This window comes from Solanum verrucosum, unplaced genomic scaffold, assembly GCF_900185275.1.
Source record: "Solanum verrucosum unplaced genomic scaffold, falcon-dt-bn FXZP01000229.1, whole genome shotgun sequence".
NCBI classification, from domain to species: Eukaryota; Viridiplantae; Streptophyta; class Magnoliopsida; order Solanales; family Solanaceae; genus Solanum; species Solanum verrucosum.
The window spans coordinates 1,269,860-1,288,768 of NW_026020011.1; the positions used below are offsets into that span (position 1 = coordinate 1,269,860).

General features: G+C 31.1%; 2 protein-coding genes across 2 annotated transcripts; both read right to left on the reverse strand.

Moving 5' to 3' along the window:
* Window positions 1-2,451: 2,451 nt before the first annotated feature.
* LOC125820401 (GDSL esterase/lipase 5-like) lies at window positions 2,452-8,874 on the reverse strand. The gene is made up of 5 exons (XM_049499829.1): window positions 8,592-8,874; window positions 7,725-7,849; window positions 4,414-4,635; window positions 3,350-3,605; window positions 2,452-2,675 (listed from the first exon to the last, which is right to left on the reverse strand). The coding sequence occupies exons 1-5, from the start codon at window positions 8,872-8,874 to the stop codon at window positions 2,452-2,454; spliced, it is 1,110 nt and encodes a 369-aa protein (XP_049355786.1).
* Window positions 8,875-12,874: 4,000 nt separating this feature from the next.
* LOC125820400 (ethylene-responsive transcription factor RAP2-12-like) lies at window positions 12,875-17,707 on the reverse strand. The gene is made up of 2 exons (XM_049499828.1): window positions 17,361-17,707; window positions 12,875-14,101 (listed from the first exon to the last, which is right to left on the reverse strand). The coding sequence occupies exons 1-2, from the start codon at window positions 17,641-17,643 to the stop codon at window positions 13,233-13,235; spliced, it is 1,152 nt and encodes a 383-aa protein (XP_049355785.1). The 5' UTR covers window positions 17,644-17,707; the 3' UTR covers window positions 12,875-13,232.
* Between the last annotated feature and the right edge of the window lie 1,202 nt (window positions 17,708-18,909).

Consider the following 18,909-nt stretch of genomic DNA (forward strand, 5'->3'; position numbering starts at 1 on the left):
GGGATTCTTGTTCTCTAATGTAAAAGAGGGAAAAAATCGCTACATCATTTTTTTATAAAAAAAAATCTATTGCTCTGATGTTTTAGAAAATGAAAGCTGCAAATTGTGGGCTATCAGATCTATAATGTTCTATATTTATTTTATCCTTTCAATTCAATTTCGTAGACCCATAATTTAGAATTTTTTTGTAGTCCAATAGATAATTCTACAAATTTGTACCTCAATCAAGCTTAATTAGAGATGCAATAAATTGGAGTGAGACTTTCTTTTCTTAGAAATTATCAAAGATGAAGAGAATCCAAAGAAAATTAAAAAATTATACAAAAGAGAGCAAATGCAGATGAGAGCACATTGAGACAGAGACAGAAGTGATACAGGTACAAAAAAAACTGCTACTGACACGTAATATAAACTAACACATTAATTATAGATTAAATGACCAGAATATTCTTAATTTAAAAATAAATTACATTAACTGTCTGAAACTCTCTTCTATATAAGAAGACTACGGGAATATGGCCCAACACTGTCAAAATTCGTGCTACTATTTTTTTTATTTTTTAACTTGGCTTGTGCAATGTGAATATTTTACTCAGATGGAAGAAAATGTTGAAGAATTGAAGTATTAGGTGGCACACTCCGTGACTCCACGCAATTGAGGCACGTGAAAGATATTTGAATGTCATGTAAGCTAAAAAGGTGTACAAATTTATATAAAAAAAAAAGGTTCAAAGGTAATAGGACCTTAGTTTAGTTAAGGGTACTTATGCCTTGTCCGTTTTATATTCCTCAAAAAGATCATTTTCATGTTAGATCAAATTCACACATGAATATCAATGTTGTTGTGTTAATGAAAGAAAAGTTGATTGATAATATACATGTTCTATAAAATATACTAAATTTGGTTAAAGTGTAATTGCGAGGACCATTAAAAAGTCAATTCTTGATGTATAAAATTGTATATTTTTCCATTTAAATGGATTGATCTTTTATTTTTGTCATTCAACAATAGAATTTATGCCTAGCAAGATATAAGTTCTTTAGAAACTGAAGTCATATTCGAACACAATTTATAAATATCATAATACAAAAATATAAATTCATGCCGCATAAAAAATATTTATTATGAGGGATATAATTCCAATCCAAAATTGGGGTCAAAAGTGCAAATGACCCCTCTTGATAAGTTCAATGATGAGATTTTCAAGTGGAGATCGCATTAGGTAAATTTTAAACTTATGTAGATCATATTGTGAATGTTATTTTAATTAATAAAATAATCACTATGTTGTGGGGGTGTTCTAAATTTTCTTTGAAATAAAAATAAAATATAAATGGATAACATACATAACTATAAAATACATGAATATAATATACACGATTTGCCTATAAATACATGAGATATACAATATTTGTATAATCATGTATAACTATGAGTATATAGATATACATGAATACACACGCGTCATGTGTGCGTGCGCGCACACACAATATGCACGTGCACACGCACACACAAAACACACACATTTGTGTGAGAGATATTATATACATAATTGAGTAAATATACATGAGATGTATATACTAGACTTAGAAAACATCAATAACTCTATTACAGTCAGAGGCGGAGCTAAATGGGGGTTCGAACGAACCCAATAGTTTTTCCGTAGACCCTGTATTTATATTAGCAAATTAAATAATATGTATATTAACTTGTGAACCCTTAACAAAATTGATTAACGGCTCAATGATAAGAAAGGGACATGAAAATGCTTTCCACACTAGTGTTTTGAGTTCGAAAATATTTTTCTCTTTTGTTCTAAAATTTAGAACCCCAAACTCTTAATACTGGCTCCGCCTCTCCTTACCAACCACCCTTACTTGATCCATCTTAAACTCCATTAAAATTTGCCATCAATCTTCTTTGTGTGAACCATATATCTACAAAATATGGGAATAGTTTTAATTGCAGCATAATAGGAACACGTGTATGGATACCAGAGGAAATTAAGTTTCTCAAAATCGACAAACTTGTATTATTAGAGTTAATATTAGCCAGTCCGCAAAAATAATTATATTCACTAGCTAAATATACACTATTTTGTATCAAAAATATATATTTTCGGTATATCATACAAAAAGAAAAAATATTTGCTAGCTATTATTTTAGTGGATGGTAATACAATTTACTTTTCACATTATAGTACTCAATATCTCCCAATTTATATATCATAACGTTCCTTCTTAGTCATACAAAAAAAAAAGTCATTCTTCCTTGTTTAAAAATAATTTAAGTCTGAACTTCAAATTTTATTCTTTAATGAGATGATTTATAATAACATATTTTTATACAACTTATTTTGGGCCACGAATTTCAAGATCTTTCTTTTATAAAATTTCATATCCAATCAAATAACGTCACATAAATTGAGACAAAAAAAATAGCTAGTTAATTTACAAGCATTGAAAGAGGGACTTGAAAGTAGAAGATCCATTCCACATTTCAGCTGCCATTTGGTGATAAATAGTTTCAGTTAGATGATAAGAGTCCCAAAATACATGCATATTTGGATTTTGACAAAGCTCAAATTTATGTCCGACTGGCCTTTTTCCTCCACAACTATGTATCCCTCTGAATCGTCCTATTCCACAACATGCTATTTTTCCTTCCTTGAGACCTGTTATAATCACAACGATATAATTTAATTCAAAATTTAAATTTTATGAATTCAAGATTATGAATTCTCCGATAGCATGACTTCACAACAAAACATTAATTCTAATTTGTGTAAATTTTCATGTAATGGATATTTTCAAACAAGTAAAATAAATTTAAAAATGAAAAATTATGAAGCTTAGGAATAGCAATGGAATGGACCATAGACACATAATGTAACAAAAGAGAGACGACAAATTAAATAAGGGATGAAAGATATTCAAAATTCATGTATTTAATATTTTAAAAGGAATATACAAAATTCATTTATGTGTATCCTTTTTTCAAACTGTTTTGAAATAAGTGGAAGGTGATCTATCAGAAATAATTTTTCTATCTCTACGAGATAGGGATAAGGTCTATGTGCATTCCATCAACCTCCACAAATATAGTTGTGAAGTTACACTGAATATGTTATTGTTATTATTATATTTTAAAAGGAATGAAAGAAGGATTCAACACATTCTTTCTATTTAAACGTGCAATAACAACATACTCACTGTGTCCCACAAAAGGAATCTGGGGAGGGTGGTATGCATATATATAGATCTTACTTTTATCGATCAGTATTATATATATATATAATCAATTATTCACATTAATCATGTATATATATGGCTTGAAAATAATTCATACCATATTTGGAGGGATGATCAATCCTTTCTCTCAAACGACTATTGAAGTCATAGAGTGAATACTTGAACCCTTTCAATTGTTTCTCCATTTTCGAGAGGGTATTGTACAACTCAACATTATGTAATTTGGCCATATTTGAAGCTTTCTCCAAACACCCATTTTTGTTAGATGAATTCAGCATTCTTAAGCCTGGTAGACACCCCAAGTCTCCTAAATTAAGGAACCCAAATTTCCTGCCTCCAATTTTGTATATCTCCTGTGGAATTCATATGAGCGAAACATCAGATAGACGAAGACTAGAAATCGCTAAATTCAATTATTGGTGACATGAGACAGTTACTACAACAAAAATAACTTTTAGCAGCAATAAATATAGGCATTAACAAAGAGTATTATTAAAGCCTTTATCGACATTAGTTAATTGTCATTGGATCCAATGTCGTTATAGGTTTTAGGGACATTTACATAGTTGCCCGTGTCTTGTAAGGCCAAGAGTTCTGTCAGCGTGCCAAAGCCCGATGAATTGACAGGGGATGGACAACTTCATTGCTCTTAGGCCCGTTGTAAGGCCAATAAGATCAGGAAGAAGGGGATTGGATTCACCCTTTTATCTAGACTGACTCTAATCATGATTTTGACTCTATTATGATACCTCCCTCTGTCGCGATAGAAATCGAGAATGGGGAGGGGGAGTTGGCTGTAATTGAGCGAATTCAGATGGACAATATGGATTTTTTCGAGATAGTTAACCACTTTTTTCACAGTGAGATGGCTGAAAAGGTAGTTCGAACGAAGTGAGAGGGTCGATATAAGCTAATTATCGCTAATTAATTATCGCTAAATATCATTTTTGATTTAGTGAGCTCATTTTTTAGTTAAAAGAAGAAAAAAAATTGGACGAATTTAGAGGTGGGAAAAACAATTCATTTTTTAGTATATGTTAATATTTAAACGGATTAAATCATGATCCTTTCTTTGTATCGATCATTTCAAAGGGTTAAACCCAAAATGACCTATTGATCGAAAAATATTTATAAATCAGTTTAACCAGCTTATAAACTTACTTGAACGATGGTCGTCAAGTTCCCGACTACCATTTGTTGGTATTGAGGAGAGATTGGTATTGAAGAATTGGTCACAAAGAGGCTTAAGTAGTCATTGCTTCCAAAGCTAAATAAGTAGACTGCATTTGACAAAATATTTTGTGATTTCCCTTTGCCCAATTTATTTCTCAACCAACTCTTCACCTTTTTGAAGTTTTTGAGCTGAGTCTCCATATCAATAACCTGAAAAAACAAAATTAATTAAACAATTCATGTTGATCTAAAACAAATAAATAAAATCATTGTTTTTCCAAATTACTTGTTTTTTTTCGGAAAAAGGACAAATATATCCCCGAACTATCATAAATGGTATGCAAATACCCTCCATCATACTTTTGGGACATTGATGCCCATGCTGTCCAAAAACTAGAGCATATATACCATTTATACTAACGGACATACACATGTCATAATCCTATCCGCCGACCCGACATTTATTAAATATCAGATCGACGGATAAGATTGTGCCACGTGTCCCTATTTAGTCTTCCGTTAGAGTGAAGGGCATATATGCTCTAGTTTTTGGACGGCAAGGGCACCAATGTCCCAAAAGTATGACGGAAGATATCTGCATACCATTTACGATAGTTCAGAGGTATATTTGTCCTTTCCCTCTTTTTTTTTGGTATAATCATGTCAGATATCTATGACTTTTGATACGAATAAACAGATCTCATTCGTAATCTATTTGGATACAATAAGCAAAGATATTGCATACGTTCGAATACACTTTTTAAGCATCGAATACAATATATTTCACTATAAAGATACACGATTTGTTTGTGATTTTCATTTGTTGATCAAGGTTCATGGACCACCTACCTACTAAAATTGTGGTGTGGATATAATATAAAGTCCAAAAAAAACAGCAGTGTATTTGTTTTTGGGCCTGACCTCTAGTACAAAGCTGTCATTGGTCACTATTGATTGTCTTATCACTTGTAATAAGCAATCATGCATCCAAAGCCTAGTACAAATTTATCAAATTAATGAACTCACATGTGTTAGAATATATACATAAATACATAATTACTTCCTCCATCTCAATTGTTAATTAATTATTGTGATTTATAATATTTCTTATATTATTTTTAAATATGTAAATTTTATTTCAGAAAAAATATTGAGAATTCTAGGGTAACTAACAAAAATCTCATTAGTCTAGTAGTTAATTACTTAGATACACACTAGTTTGCAATATCATAATTTTACCAGATTTTGGTGCATTTAGATACATGGGGTTAAAATTAGGTGTAATTTGTTCTAGATGCTATGTATCAAAGTGGATTCACATGTATTTAGGATACATAGACAAATCTTGCTCGCCTCTCTCGCATCTCGCTCGCCGTTACTCTCTTATTTAGTGTGATTCGCATGTATCTGGTATATATATAGACAAATCTCGTTCATCTCCCTCTAGTTCTCGCTTGCCTCGATCACTCCCTAGCTATTCAAGTCATGTATCTGGTAGCAATTAAAAAACATGTATCTAGGTGTATTTGACTTGAAACTTAGTATGAATTTTTTAATTAGTGAAATAAAATGTAATTATTTCAAGCTACAATGAGAATAAGTAAATATGATAGGAATGTCCTAATTCAAATTAAATATGAGTTTGAAATGATCAAGACAATTATTTTGGAACTAAGGGAGTATTATTTAATCATCACAAGTTTGTTTTCTTTTACTTTTTGAAACTAGACACTACCTTTTAGGTGTGCACTAGGTAAACTCATTTATTAATTATTTATTGAATTTTTTCCTTGTATATAATCATTAGTTAGGAGACTCTTTGTCCTCATAGATTTGGAAAAGGAATATATTATCCTTTTAGGATTGAGAGTTGGGGTTACTTGAGATCTATAATAGGGTATGTAGTTGGGGATTATAAAGTATTGTATATGACATAATGTAGTCCGAAGGGCTTGAGAACATTATAAACTTCTTCTCTTTTTTTCATAGTGAAAAATTTTCTTTGCTTTTGCTGGGAGGACTAGACCTAGCTGAACCTCATTAAATTCTTGTGTTATTTTTCTTCTCTGTTTTCTTTATTTGTGATTGTGTACTACTAAATCCACGATATTTGCACAACATCACTCTTTTGCAATAGCTCAAAAATCACATAAAAATGTAAATTATACTAGACAAACTCCGATTTGACACCTCAACTGAAAAAACATTTGACAGAAAAAATCAATCTCTAACCTTCTTTATGGAATATCACTGTCTTCACCAATTCAACTATTATTACGAGTATTTACTAATTAACTATACGTTACATTAATTTGATATAAATAACCGATGCGGATAAGATCGTATTCGTGATCTCTCATCTTAATTGTAGCGGAAATGAACCTAACTTAAAAAGTAGCTAATGGAACATATAACGGCTTTGAGAATCTGCCTAACATATACTATAATATCATATATTAATTTCACCTTACTAATTATATCAACATTTACTTTAAAAAATATGTTCCTAATATTAAAAATAGCTTGCATAGTCCCTTTTTTTATTTATTTCAGAATGTCGACACTAGGAAATACGAATAGGACAACAAACACATACTCCCTCCATCCTAATTTATGTAGCACTTTTCAGATTTCTAAATTCAATAAAGTCTATCTTTAATCGTAAATTTTTCATATATCTTTTAATTATTTTGAATGATCAATTATTGTGACTTATAATACTTTTTACATAGTTAACAAATATATAATTAAATTGAAGATTCCATGCTCAAATTTTCGATCAAACTTAAATTATTTGACTCTCGAAAAATGAAAAGTATCACATAAATTGGGACAAAGGAAGTAGTACTAGATATCATAAAATCATCAACACATTTTGGTTAAAATGAACAACGATAAAATGTGAAAGATAAATTTGAGTCGCTTTTATAACGTTAAATATTTTTAACAATATGGACTCTTATGCTGAATAGTGAGTCAAAATTATTTGTTAAGTTATTTTTGAAAAAGTCAACTATACAAAATTTAGTACTAATTCTGAGTTGTCTCTATAGAAAACATTTGATTCCACCTAATATAGCTATCTTCTTTAAGTCAAACAAAATAATTACTTCATCCTTTTTCACTTATGTCAAAGTTTGAATAGTCACCAAAAAAACAAGATTTTATTTTAAAAAAAATAATTGTTCTATTAAACATGTTACTCTATCTTTTAAGTATGATTCAAACTGTTATCTATGTTACATGATTTTGAATTCTCTTATTAGAATTTTCGATAAGGAGGAAATTTAACGACTTACCAATCCCTGAAAAGTAGTGACAAGAGCTCCGGCCCCGGCGGAGGCAAAATTTGCTCCATTATAATAGCTGTGTTGACTAGTGGGCTGCAGAAAGGGTGGCAGCAATGGCAGTTTTGCATATTCAGCTGTCACCAAATAAAAACAATAAAAAATACAAATATATATACAGTACAATATATTGTCATATAACAATCTAGGGTGGCTAGCTAAAGAGCCCCCCACCAAAAACACACACAAAAAATAAATAAAATTTGAAATGAGTAGCGGAGTCAAAAATCTTAATAAGAGAATTAAAAAAGAAGCAAGAATATCATATCACATTTATAATTCAAATTTGTGATATAAAGTAATTTTTGAACCATTTATGTTATTATTTAAAGATTTCGATATAAGACTATTCAAAACCTTATATGTTAAAAATATATTATATTTTATTTTGACTTATAAGTATACTTGTTCAGATTTTGAACTTTAAAATGAAGGAGGTTTATTTGAATACCTTCATTAATCTCAACTCCTTATAAGTTCTGAATTTGTCATTATATTCATATATCTCATTGTACTTATTGGATTCAGAATAAATATATATGCATATTTAATAAATTTCTTAATTTAAAATACAAAACTTACACTAAAATAATTAGACTCGTCTGAATTCATACTTAATACTATAGTTTCACAACAAGCACGATCATTGAGTCAGGGGCGAAATTAGGCTTTCAATTACATATTCGGTCAAACTAGTAACTTTAATCCAAACCCCTATATCTATCTTTAAATAATCCATTTAAATGTATACAACTATTAATACTAAAATTCTAAATCTATAAACTTCAAATCTGTTGTCTCAACAACAATATTACTTACCGATGAAATCGGAAATCAGACGTCCATCGGAAAATCTACCGGTGGGGAACTTGAAATAAGTTTCTCCATAAGGCTCGAAGTTGGCTTGGTCAAGAGTGGTGGTGTTGATGTAATTGTTGTTGCCCACATCAAAAAAAGAATCACCAAAGATGAAGAGAGATGCCTTTCCTTTTGTTTTTTGACATTGGCATTCCACAATATGGATATGGAAGCAATAAGTTATAAGATATAAGAATATAATGAGGACTAGGGTGAAATTTGAGGTACCCAAAGGCTTTGCCATGCTTGACTTTATTTGTGAATGAGAAATTTTGAACCTCCTTTTTATCAAGATATATATATATATATATATATAGCGTGCTAGCGTTTGACCATTATTTTTTAAAATATCTGTTTGGTCATAAATTTTGAAAATCTGCCTTATAAGAAATAATAATAAAGTTCCTATAAAAAGCTTGTTCAAATTGGTTTTTGGCATTTCCACTTATAAAACTTCAAGTTTTTTCCAAATAATTAAAAGGAAATATCCTTTTGGCTAGAAAATTTGGTCAGAATGGTAAAATAACATATTTCACACTATATTACTTTACCTTTTTGAACATTTTTACCTATTTAACTTTAATACCTTTTAATTAAAAATAGAAAAAAGATCAGTTTATTTTAAAATAAAAAGGATATTCTAGACTTTTCAAATTTCTGGCAGAATTCTACCAAATTTTCTAGCCATTTAACACTACCCAAATAGAATACATGTTCAAATACAATTTTTAAGTTTAAAAAATCATAACTTCAAAAACTAGAATTTTCGAGTAAAAATATCTTCAAGGGAGTATATTGTTATACATGTATGAGAATTTTTTAATGAAAAATTGATATAAATAACCGTTCACAAAAATAATAGCCAACAAACATTTTATTTTGTATATTAATATATGATATACATAAAATGTTGTATTTTAAAAAATATTTGATTAGTGAATACTATCATTTTTATTAGTCGACTAGCCAAATGTGTAACTTATCAATTTTTTAAGCATTTGTGAGCGATTTGAAGTATTGTTCCTGAACTATGCAAAATAGACTATTTATATCCTCTATTATATTTTGGGATAAAAAATGCACCGTTATTCCAAAGAGACCACATACCCTCAAGAGTTAACAATTCAAATTTTTAATATTATGACAAGCCACATAAAACTAATTCCTTCACTTAAACGTTGTCAACTAGAATTTCTACAAAATTATGAGTCATTAATTCTGACATGATGAAATCGATGACTTAGTTGTGGACCACTTGATTTAAAGATATGGTGACAGAAAATTGAATAAATTCATCAACCTCTTTGCTTAAAAAGACAACCAGCCATATTGCCCATAATTCAATAAGTGGCATATTCTACAACACATGATTTTGCCTTAAATACCCTAAGTTGAACAACAAAATTTAATAAAGGGTATAAATGATCTATTTCACACAGTTTAGAAATAATTTCGACTCTTTTTTGATTTTTTTTAAAATTCTTTTTGGGTTACCAAGTCAATGGTTATTACTATTAACAATTATGAGTGTGTTTGATACCAAAGAAAATATTTTTTTAGGGGGAAAGTGAGTTTTTATATCTACTTTTTAATATTTAATAAGTAAAAATATTATCTCAAAAATACTTATATATAATATAACAAATATTATAAGGTGGGATGGGGGCGGGCGTGTGACTGTTTGATGTGGGGTTAGGGGTATAAAGTAAGTGAATAAGAGACAATTAACTTGAAATGGCACTTACGAAACTCCTATTTTCATGAGTACGGAAGTCATTTTCTTTATTTTCTAAAGAATTTTCTTTTTCTAAAAAATATATTTTTCAAAATATTTTAAGTAATCAAATATGAAAGAAAATAATGAAAACACACCCTATATGTAGTTATTATTTAACTCATTTAAATTCATTGTGCAAATACTTTTTTAATAAGGTTCTGTTTACAAAACAAATTTGCTTAAGCAATTGTAACTTCTTCTTTTTTTTTAAAATTTTTTAAAAAAACCAATATTGTATTTTCCATTTTTCCTTCTACATAACTTGATGGTAAAATAAATCTTCACGAATGTTAATATAAAAAGGTTTAAACTCTAATTATCATTATGGAATTTTATTTTATTTTGAAAAAAAATCTGTTATTAATTAAAAATAAAATAATAAGTTAGTTATAGTCAATGAGTCATGAAAATGACAACAAATATTGTTAACCATATCCTAGTTGTTAGAAGATGTTATTCACGTTATGAGTTGTTTAAATATTTTATCGAACAAATCGTAATCAACGACTTTTGGATTTTTTTTTTTCATAAAGATAATAATATTATAAAAATATTTGACTGTAATAAAAAAAAAAATAGTACACACTAGGAGTAAAAAGACATTAAAATCTTTCATACGTTGTTTAAATTTGTTAGGAGCAAAAAACTTACTTCTTTGAACATATCTTCCCATATTAGCCCTGATTTGATGTTTCATAATTGGTAAACACCAATAATCTCATAATTTTAGGAGCAAATTATTTCTTTTCCCACAACTTTGCCATATAACATAAAATCTCATAAACAATGAGATGGAGATACATAGGAAATTTTTTATACAAAACTTGTGTGATACATGAGCAACTAATTTTGAAAAATTTAAATTAATCAAATCCCTTAATTTAAGTCTTTTTAAAAATAAAAATCAAAGATCAAGGAATGCATCTTCTTCTTTTAAAAATAAAAATAATAATAATAATCAAAGATCATGGAATGCATCTAGTATGATTTGCATGTATCTGAGATACACACCGAATCTCGTTTGCCTCCCTCCCCATCTCGCTCGCCTCTCTCCCTATTTTTGTGTATTTGGTAGCAAAAATACATGTATCGAAGTGTATTTTTTAATATATGGTAGGAAACTCTTAATTAGTGGTAAGATACGTAATATTAATAATAATAATATATATAGAGCAAAGCATATCTAATTTATGTAGTTTTTCCATATTATTTATGTAGTATGAAGGACTTTAGCAAAATAATATTCGTCTTTGACACTATTCGACATTCAAATTTATCATAAAGTAGTAATATTAACATCAATAGAAATATATATGCTTACGATTTGAGGTAAATCTTCTAACTTTTAGACTGTAGTACGTAATTAAAGTTATATATAATGGAGTAATAAATATTGACGCATTTTTTATTAACGGCAAAATTAGAGATTGGCTATGTAATATTTGTTTAAACATCTCATTATGATTAAAATCTGATTTTATAATTCGAGAGCTATTATAACTAATTTTAAAATTAAATTAGATTAAAATAGTTTAGTTAAATTGAAATTTAGATACTCAAATATTATACGAATAATATTGTAATTTTTTTATATTAATATGGTATAAAAATACATCTCAAAATATTAATCAAAACTCATATAATTTGACTTTAAAAAAAGAGAAGTAAAACACGACAAATATTTTAAGAGAGGAGTGTCACAATTATGTAGTAACTTAGAAATCTAACCAAGCACGAAATAAGATAATTCTGCAATTTATCCTAAAATTGTTATTTTTATCTCTAAACCAAACGACTTCCTAATAGTAACATACAATACTAATTCTATCTATGAAAAATGATCAAAAATGTCCTTCCACCTATTGAATCAATTTTAATATGTAACTACAAATATTTGTTTGTTTATAAAAAGAATATGAAGATATACAATTTATTAACTCAACGCCTTAAAATATTCCAATGGTTTATCACCTACAATTTGCTCAATATATATGAATGTATAAATGTATAAGAGTTGAATAGGATTTAATAGTTTTCATACATCATTGGAATTTCATGTTTATAAGAAATATAACCTAAGAAATTCAAATATTCAAATAAAATTTAAACTTTAGAACTAACCAAATTTCAAATCATGATTACAATCACCATTCATCTGCAAAATCTAAAATCATGAATTTGTTCTAGTAAAATAGAAAACTCGGCCAAATATAAACTTATGATTCAAATTTTATATTTAAAATCACAATTAGAGATTTCCAGGTCCTTTTTTTGTCGGAGAATTTGAAATTTGAAATCATGAGCTAAAGTAAAATTTTTGTACAAATTTCATAAACAAATGCTAGTTTAAAATCAAAAGTTGAAATTAGGTTCTCAAATCCTATGAGCAAAAGCCTTCTATATGCATAAGGTTGAATAGGATGAACAATGTCAAGCAACTAGCCATAAATAACCAAGTTGTGAAATATAAAGCATTTTGAACCATCAATTATCATCCACATTGATGCAAAATTTGAAAACATCAGCTAGTTGTCAACAGTTGTTAATAATCTAATTACCCACCTATTGGTCTAATGGTCTATATAACCAAAACACTTACTCAGCACACCATCCATGGAGCCCTAAACATGCTTGAATGGTTGTCAACTTCTCATCATCCTCCTTAGCACAGGCACCTAAAAGAAGAAGAGACAGATCAAACATGTTAAATTTTGAATTTACACTTACGTCAAGTAACTTAGCGTTGTTTGGAGAAGAGAGATGAGGAGCAAACCTCATCTTCACATGAAGCCCTTATTTACAAAGAATCCACACGTAACACATTCTCAGACGCCTCCCATTAAAGAAGAAAGCTCATCAAAGGACCAAAGGTTCATAGCATTTTCACCACCCTGAGTAGCATCTGCATTGAGGAAGGCATCAACTGGTACATCCAAGTTTCCTTCTGAATATGGCATCTGATAGAACTTCATCTGGGATTCAAAAGTTGAAAATTCTTCAGGTGGCTTGTGTACAGTGTTCACATCATCAGGCACAAAATTGTTGGACCAAGATTTTGGTTTCTCCTCCAGGTCGACACCTTCAATAAATTGAGCTTCATCACATTCTATAGCAGCTGACAGAACAGATGATATGTCTGGAGTTCTTGAACATGTTTCTCCCCAACCAAAATCTGAGGGGCCAAAAGAGTTACTTCCTTGGTCAGAATTGAAGTAAACACCAGCAACAGCTGGGCGGGCATATGAGTTAGGTCCTGTATCTACAGGAGTCGCACACAAAGCTTTGTAGCCATACAGAGTCTTTGTTTTCTCTTCGAGAAGGCCCAAATAGTCACAATATCCACTATTCAAGTTGTTCATAAACATGGTGTTTGACAGAACTGGGTTAGAGCTCTCATCAGAAAGAACCTTCCGAGGATTTACCTTACCAGCTTGCACTGAAGCTTCATCAGGAAAGTTTACTTTAGCTTTATTGCCTCTGATCCTCCGAGCTTCGGCATCATAAGCTCTGGCAGCTTCTTCTGCAGTATTAAAAGTTCCAATCCAAACTCGGACCCCCTTCTGTGGATCACGTATTTCAGCTGCCCACTTACCCCAAGGACGCTTTCTGATCCCCCTATACTGATTCTTCCTCTGTCTCTTGGAAGATTTCTCAACTTCCTTATTTGCATCAACAGATATCAACGATTCGGATCCTTTCACATACAAAAAGAAATAAGCACCTCAGACATTAACAACAACACCATAATTTGCAAGAACCAATCCATCACGATGACTAAGAAATTGAGAAACCCAGAGACACGACATACACATCACGTTCCTTAATAATTGCTTGTAATAAATTTCAATAACAGGTTTAATCAAGCCAAGTTCTGCCAAAAAAAATGGTATCTTAATCAAACTACACTTGTACATAACATGTTCCCTACTCTCATATGCACGAAACTTCCAAAAGAACACAACTCAATCATTTTAGATTTTTACTGTAGGCATCATGTAGCCAAGCGGCCAACCCCCATCAGGTAATGCTCTGTGAGTATCTATTTTTCACAACCAAATTGTGCTTGAACAGAGACTTCTAATCCAAATAAATAGATCACGTGAATCTCGATGATCTTACTGAAAGAATTTGTTAGCTTGAGCAAACTATCAACACTGGGCCAAGAAGAAACTCAGATACAACAGAAGCTAGCTAAAACTTAGATGCATACCCAGCCATCTACTTATGTTTACACTCACGAAACACCATGAAACTTTCATACACCAAACAAGAACTTACTACACAGCCCTAATCATTTTCTATCTGGAATTTTTTTCAATATTTCCAGTTAATAATTGAGAAAAATAGCATCTTGGCTTCTTGTTCTACACTCTCTTCAGATAAAGTCATCTTCTTTACTTAGATGAATAGCCATCTACATAAATCGAATACCAATAATTTCAACCAAACTAATATTACAACCCATCCCAATCTAAATTCAGCATTTTTGGCAAAAACAAAAACATTTCAAGCTCAAAGAATAGCCATACACTAAGGGTGTGTTTGGTATGAAGGAAAATGTTTTCTTCCGGAAAATGTTTTCCAATTTTCTCATGTTTGGTTGGGTTAAATGTTTTGGAAAATGTTTTCCAAATCAACTGATTTTCCTCAAATTTAAGGAAAATGACTTCCCTTCAAAACTTAAGGAAAACATTTTCCAAAACTATTTTCCAACTTCTTTTTCACATACACCGGAAGAAAGGAGCAGCAGGAAGCGAACGAAAGTGAGCTTGTTCTCGAATCAGTGCACTAGGAATCGAAGATTGAAGATGATTTCCAACAAGCGCACATTCATAGGCTGTTAGCAGGATAAGGCGAGAAAGATATTGAATGAGTTTAAAGAGCATTTATCTAAGCTAAGCCCAATTACTTTTTTGTTGAAAAAATCAATTTATTTTGTCCCTACCCTCAAACCAGCCCCCAAACACACCCCCCCCAAAAAAAATAAAAATTTAAAACTTGTTTTTAAATTCAATTTTTTTATCCCTACCCCCACCCCCTTCCAAAAAAATATTAAAAATTGTTTTTAAGAGATATTTCTAATTTTAATTTTTTATTTTTTTACCCCCCACCCACTACCCTCCCCCCAATCAGCCCCCCAACTCCCTTCAAAAAGAAAAAAATTTAAGTTTGTTTTTAAAACATATTTTCAACTTCAAATTTTTTCATCCCAATCCTAGATCACCCAATCCCCCCCCTCCCCCCTCCCCCAAGAAAAAAATTGAGTTTGTTTTTAAAAAATATTTTCAACTTCAAAATTATTTTTTCACCGCTACACTCGACCCCCCCCCCCCAAACCCACCCACCCCCTACTCGCCACCCCTACCCCAAAAAAAAAAATATAAATTTGTTTTTAAAAAATATTTTCAACTTCAAAATTTTATTTTTTCACCGTACCGTCGACACCCCACCCACCTCCTACCCAGCCCCCCCGCCCAAAAAACAATAATTTAAGTTTGTTTTTAAAAAATATTTTCAACTTCAAAATTTCATTTTTTCACCCTACCCTTGACCCCACCCACCCACCCCTACCAGTCCCCCACCCCCTCCAAAAAAAAAATTTAAGTTTGTTTTTAAAAAATATTTTCAATTTCAAAATTTCATTTTTTCACCCTCCACCCACCCACCCCTCACCCCATAAAAAATTTAAGTTTGTTTTTAAAAAATATTTTCAATTTCAAAATTTCATTTTTTCACCCCTACCCTCGACCCCCCACCCACCCACCTCCCTACCAGCCCCCCACCACCCCCAAACAATAATTTTAAGTTTGTTTTTCAAAATATTTTCAATTTCAAAATTTCATTTTTTTCACCACTACCCAGCACCCCCAACCCCCACCCACCCAAAAAAAATAAATTTAAGTTTGTTTTTAAAAAATATTTTCAACTTTAAAATTTTATTTTTTCATTCCAACCCTCGACCCCCCCCCCCCACTCCCAAACCAGTCCCCCCACCCCACCCACCCCCAAAAAAAAAAATTAAGTTTGTTTTTAAAAAATATTTTCAACTTCAAAATTTCAATTTTTCACTCCTACCCTCGACCTCCCCACGACCCCCCCCCCAACTCCCAAACCAGTCCCCCACCCCACCCACCCCCAAAAAAAAAAATTAAATTTATTTTTAAAAAAAAAATTTCAACTTCAAAATTTCAATTTTTCACCCCTACCCTCGACCTCCCCCACACCCACCCCCTACCACCCCCACCCTCGACCTCCCCCACACCCACCCCCTACCACCCCCACCCTCGACCTCCCCCACACCCACCCCCTACCACCCCCACCCCTCAAAAAAAGTTTAAGTTTGTTTTTAAAAAATATTTTCAATTTCAAAAATTATTTTCTACTCTAGTAAAAATAAAAGATATTTCTCAAAAATATTTTTCATTCATAAATCAAACACTAAAATATTTTCTAATCACCGACCAAACATGAGAAAATAAGTCAAAAATAACTTGTTTTCCTAGAAAACATTTTCCTTCGTACCAAACACACCCTAAATGCAAATGGAATACCAATAATATCAACAGATATAACAATTTTATAACACATTTCAAGCTAAATTCAACTATATTAGCAGAATAAAAAAATCCCATTCCAAGCCCAAACAATAGCCAATAGTCGAACTAACTCAATTGAAAGAATACATGAACAATAAAAAATACACAATATTTTACCCAATGAACAACATAACAGAACCTCACAGAAAATGCTCAAACTTCAAGGATACTAAATCTAAACTTCAGCCTAAAGAAGGAAAAAATCCGACCTGCCCAGAAAATAAAACAAACACTACGCTCATGCATTAACTCAGCTCATTTTAACACCTTCAAATTTCAATTAAATTTCTCTGCATTTCCCACAAAGCAAGAATTTTTTTCTAAAAATAAGGAGAGAGAATTTTATTTTATTTTTACCAGCAGAGGTTCCAGAGAGTTCAGAAGCAGAGAAAGCAAAGGGCTTGATATCCAAACAATAAGCTTCTTCATCATCAGAAAAATCCTTAAAATCCAGAAAATCAGCTTCAAAGTCTAAATTCTCAGATCTCAAGGACTTAGAGTGGTAATTGGAAGCATTCCTCTTCTTGTTGTTCTTCTTCCTGTTTTGCAGATCGGAGTAACTCCATAACTGGTCGGCGGTGAGTCGGCTCGACGATCGAGGCGGCGGTATCCAATCGGAGATTATGGCACCACCACACATGCTTTTTCCGGTACCGGTGGGAAGTGAAAAGTTATTTTCTACTGTGAAAATTTGCTTTTGCGGATATTTCGAGAAGAATCTACAGAAAAACTCTTTAAATACATGTTGTAAATTGTAATAGTAGATGCCTAGTGTTTTACTTTATTGCCCCTCGTGTAGTCACTTAATTACGTATTTTTTTTGTCAATAGAAATGACAAATATGGTGTTTTGGATTGATCATTAATCCTTTAAGTTTGTCGTTATATATGTGTTAATACCTTATACGATGTTTGGTAGGTATATAATAAATAAGTTATTCATGTATAAAACTAACAAAAGAAAGGAAAAAGAGGGTCCATCGATATGACAAGCAACTACCTCTCAATAGTCCTTTGACAAGCCTCGAAAAGTAGGAGAAGAAGGACGATTACACAGTATCGGGCTCGAAACCTACACAAGTGTAGAAGCAAGGAGTGAGTACCAACAACACGGTATCCAACAAGCAATCTAATAAGCGAAGAACCTAGCTAGAAAACGAATACTTTTTCCATCCAATCAAACCTCCTTAAACTACAACTTGCATAGAAATCAGCTCAACCTAACAAATCTATAATATGTTTAATACCCATTTTCAGGAGCGGGAATCTTGAATTGAGAACCCTTTCTTCTGCCCTCACCACTTCTTTCGCTGACCCTATCCACCTCCTTTGCGGAATAGCATCAAATCACAACAATCAATCTCTCGTCGAGACTATTTTCCATCGGCACAATATCGCTGGCGGAAACCATTTTCCATCGACTTAAAGTTATGTTTCTCCATGAATAAAAATTATAGAATTACTTTAAATTTTTTGTTAATAGTAAAAAATGATTTTCAGAATTTAATTTCAAAGAAAGCAAAAAAATATATTCACAGATAACGGTCACTAAGTTTCGGGTAATCTAACGTATATATATAACTTTTTTGATTTGGTTTGTTTTTGATAATTTATTAAAGATCACTTTGATTAAACAAGTCTCACTAGTATTAAACTATTAATTGCTCTTTGACTTTTTTAAAAAAAAAATGAGGGTAAGAGAAGAAGAAATCAGAAATGGAAAAGAGAATTATAAGGTGGTAAATCGAACCCGCTCATTGTTGGTTAAAACTCAAATAACCAACCAACTAAGCTATTAAAATTCCCCCACTCGCCAACTAGAAAAATAAAGTAAGAAGAAATGCAAGGTGGACAAAAATGAAGACTAAAAAAAGATCTGTGAAATTTCAGAAATATGAATTCCACCA

Coding starts and splice junctions, on each gene's coding strand:
- LOC125820401 (XM_049499829.1), bottom strand. CDS start 8,874: ATGGCAAAGCCTTTGGGTACCTCAAATTTCACCCTAGTCCTCATTATA. Junction 7,850..8,591: donor TCTGATTTCCGATTTCATCG/GTAAGTAATATT, acceptor ATTTGGTGACAG/CTGAATATGCAAAACTGCCA. Junction 4,636..7,724: donor TCACTACTTTTCAGGGATTG/GTAAGTCGTTAA, acceptor TTGTTTTTTCAG/GTTATTGATATGGAGACTCA.
- LOC125820400 (XM_049499828.1), bottom strand. CDS start 17,643: ATGTGTGGTGGTGCCATAATCTCCGATTGGATACCGCCGCCTCGATCG. Junction 14,102..17,360: donor ACTCTCTGGAACCTCTGCTG/GTAAAAATAAAA, acceptor TGTATGTGAAAG/GATCCGAATCGTTGATATCT.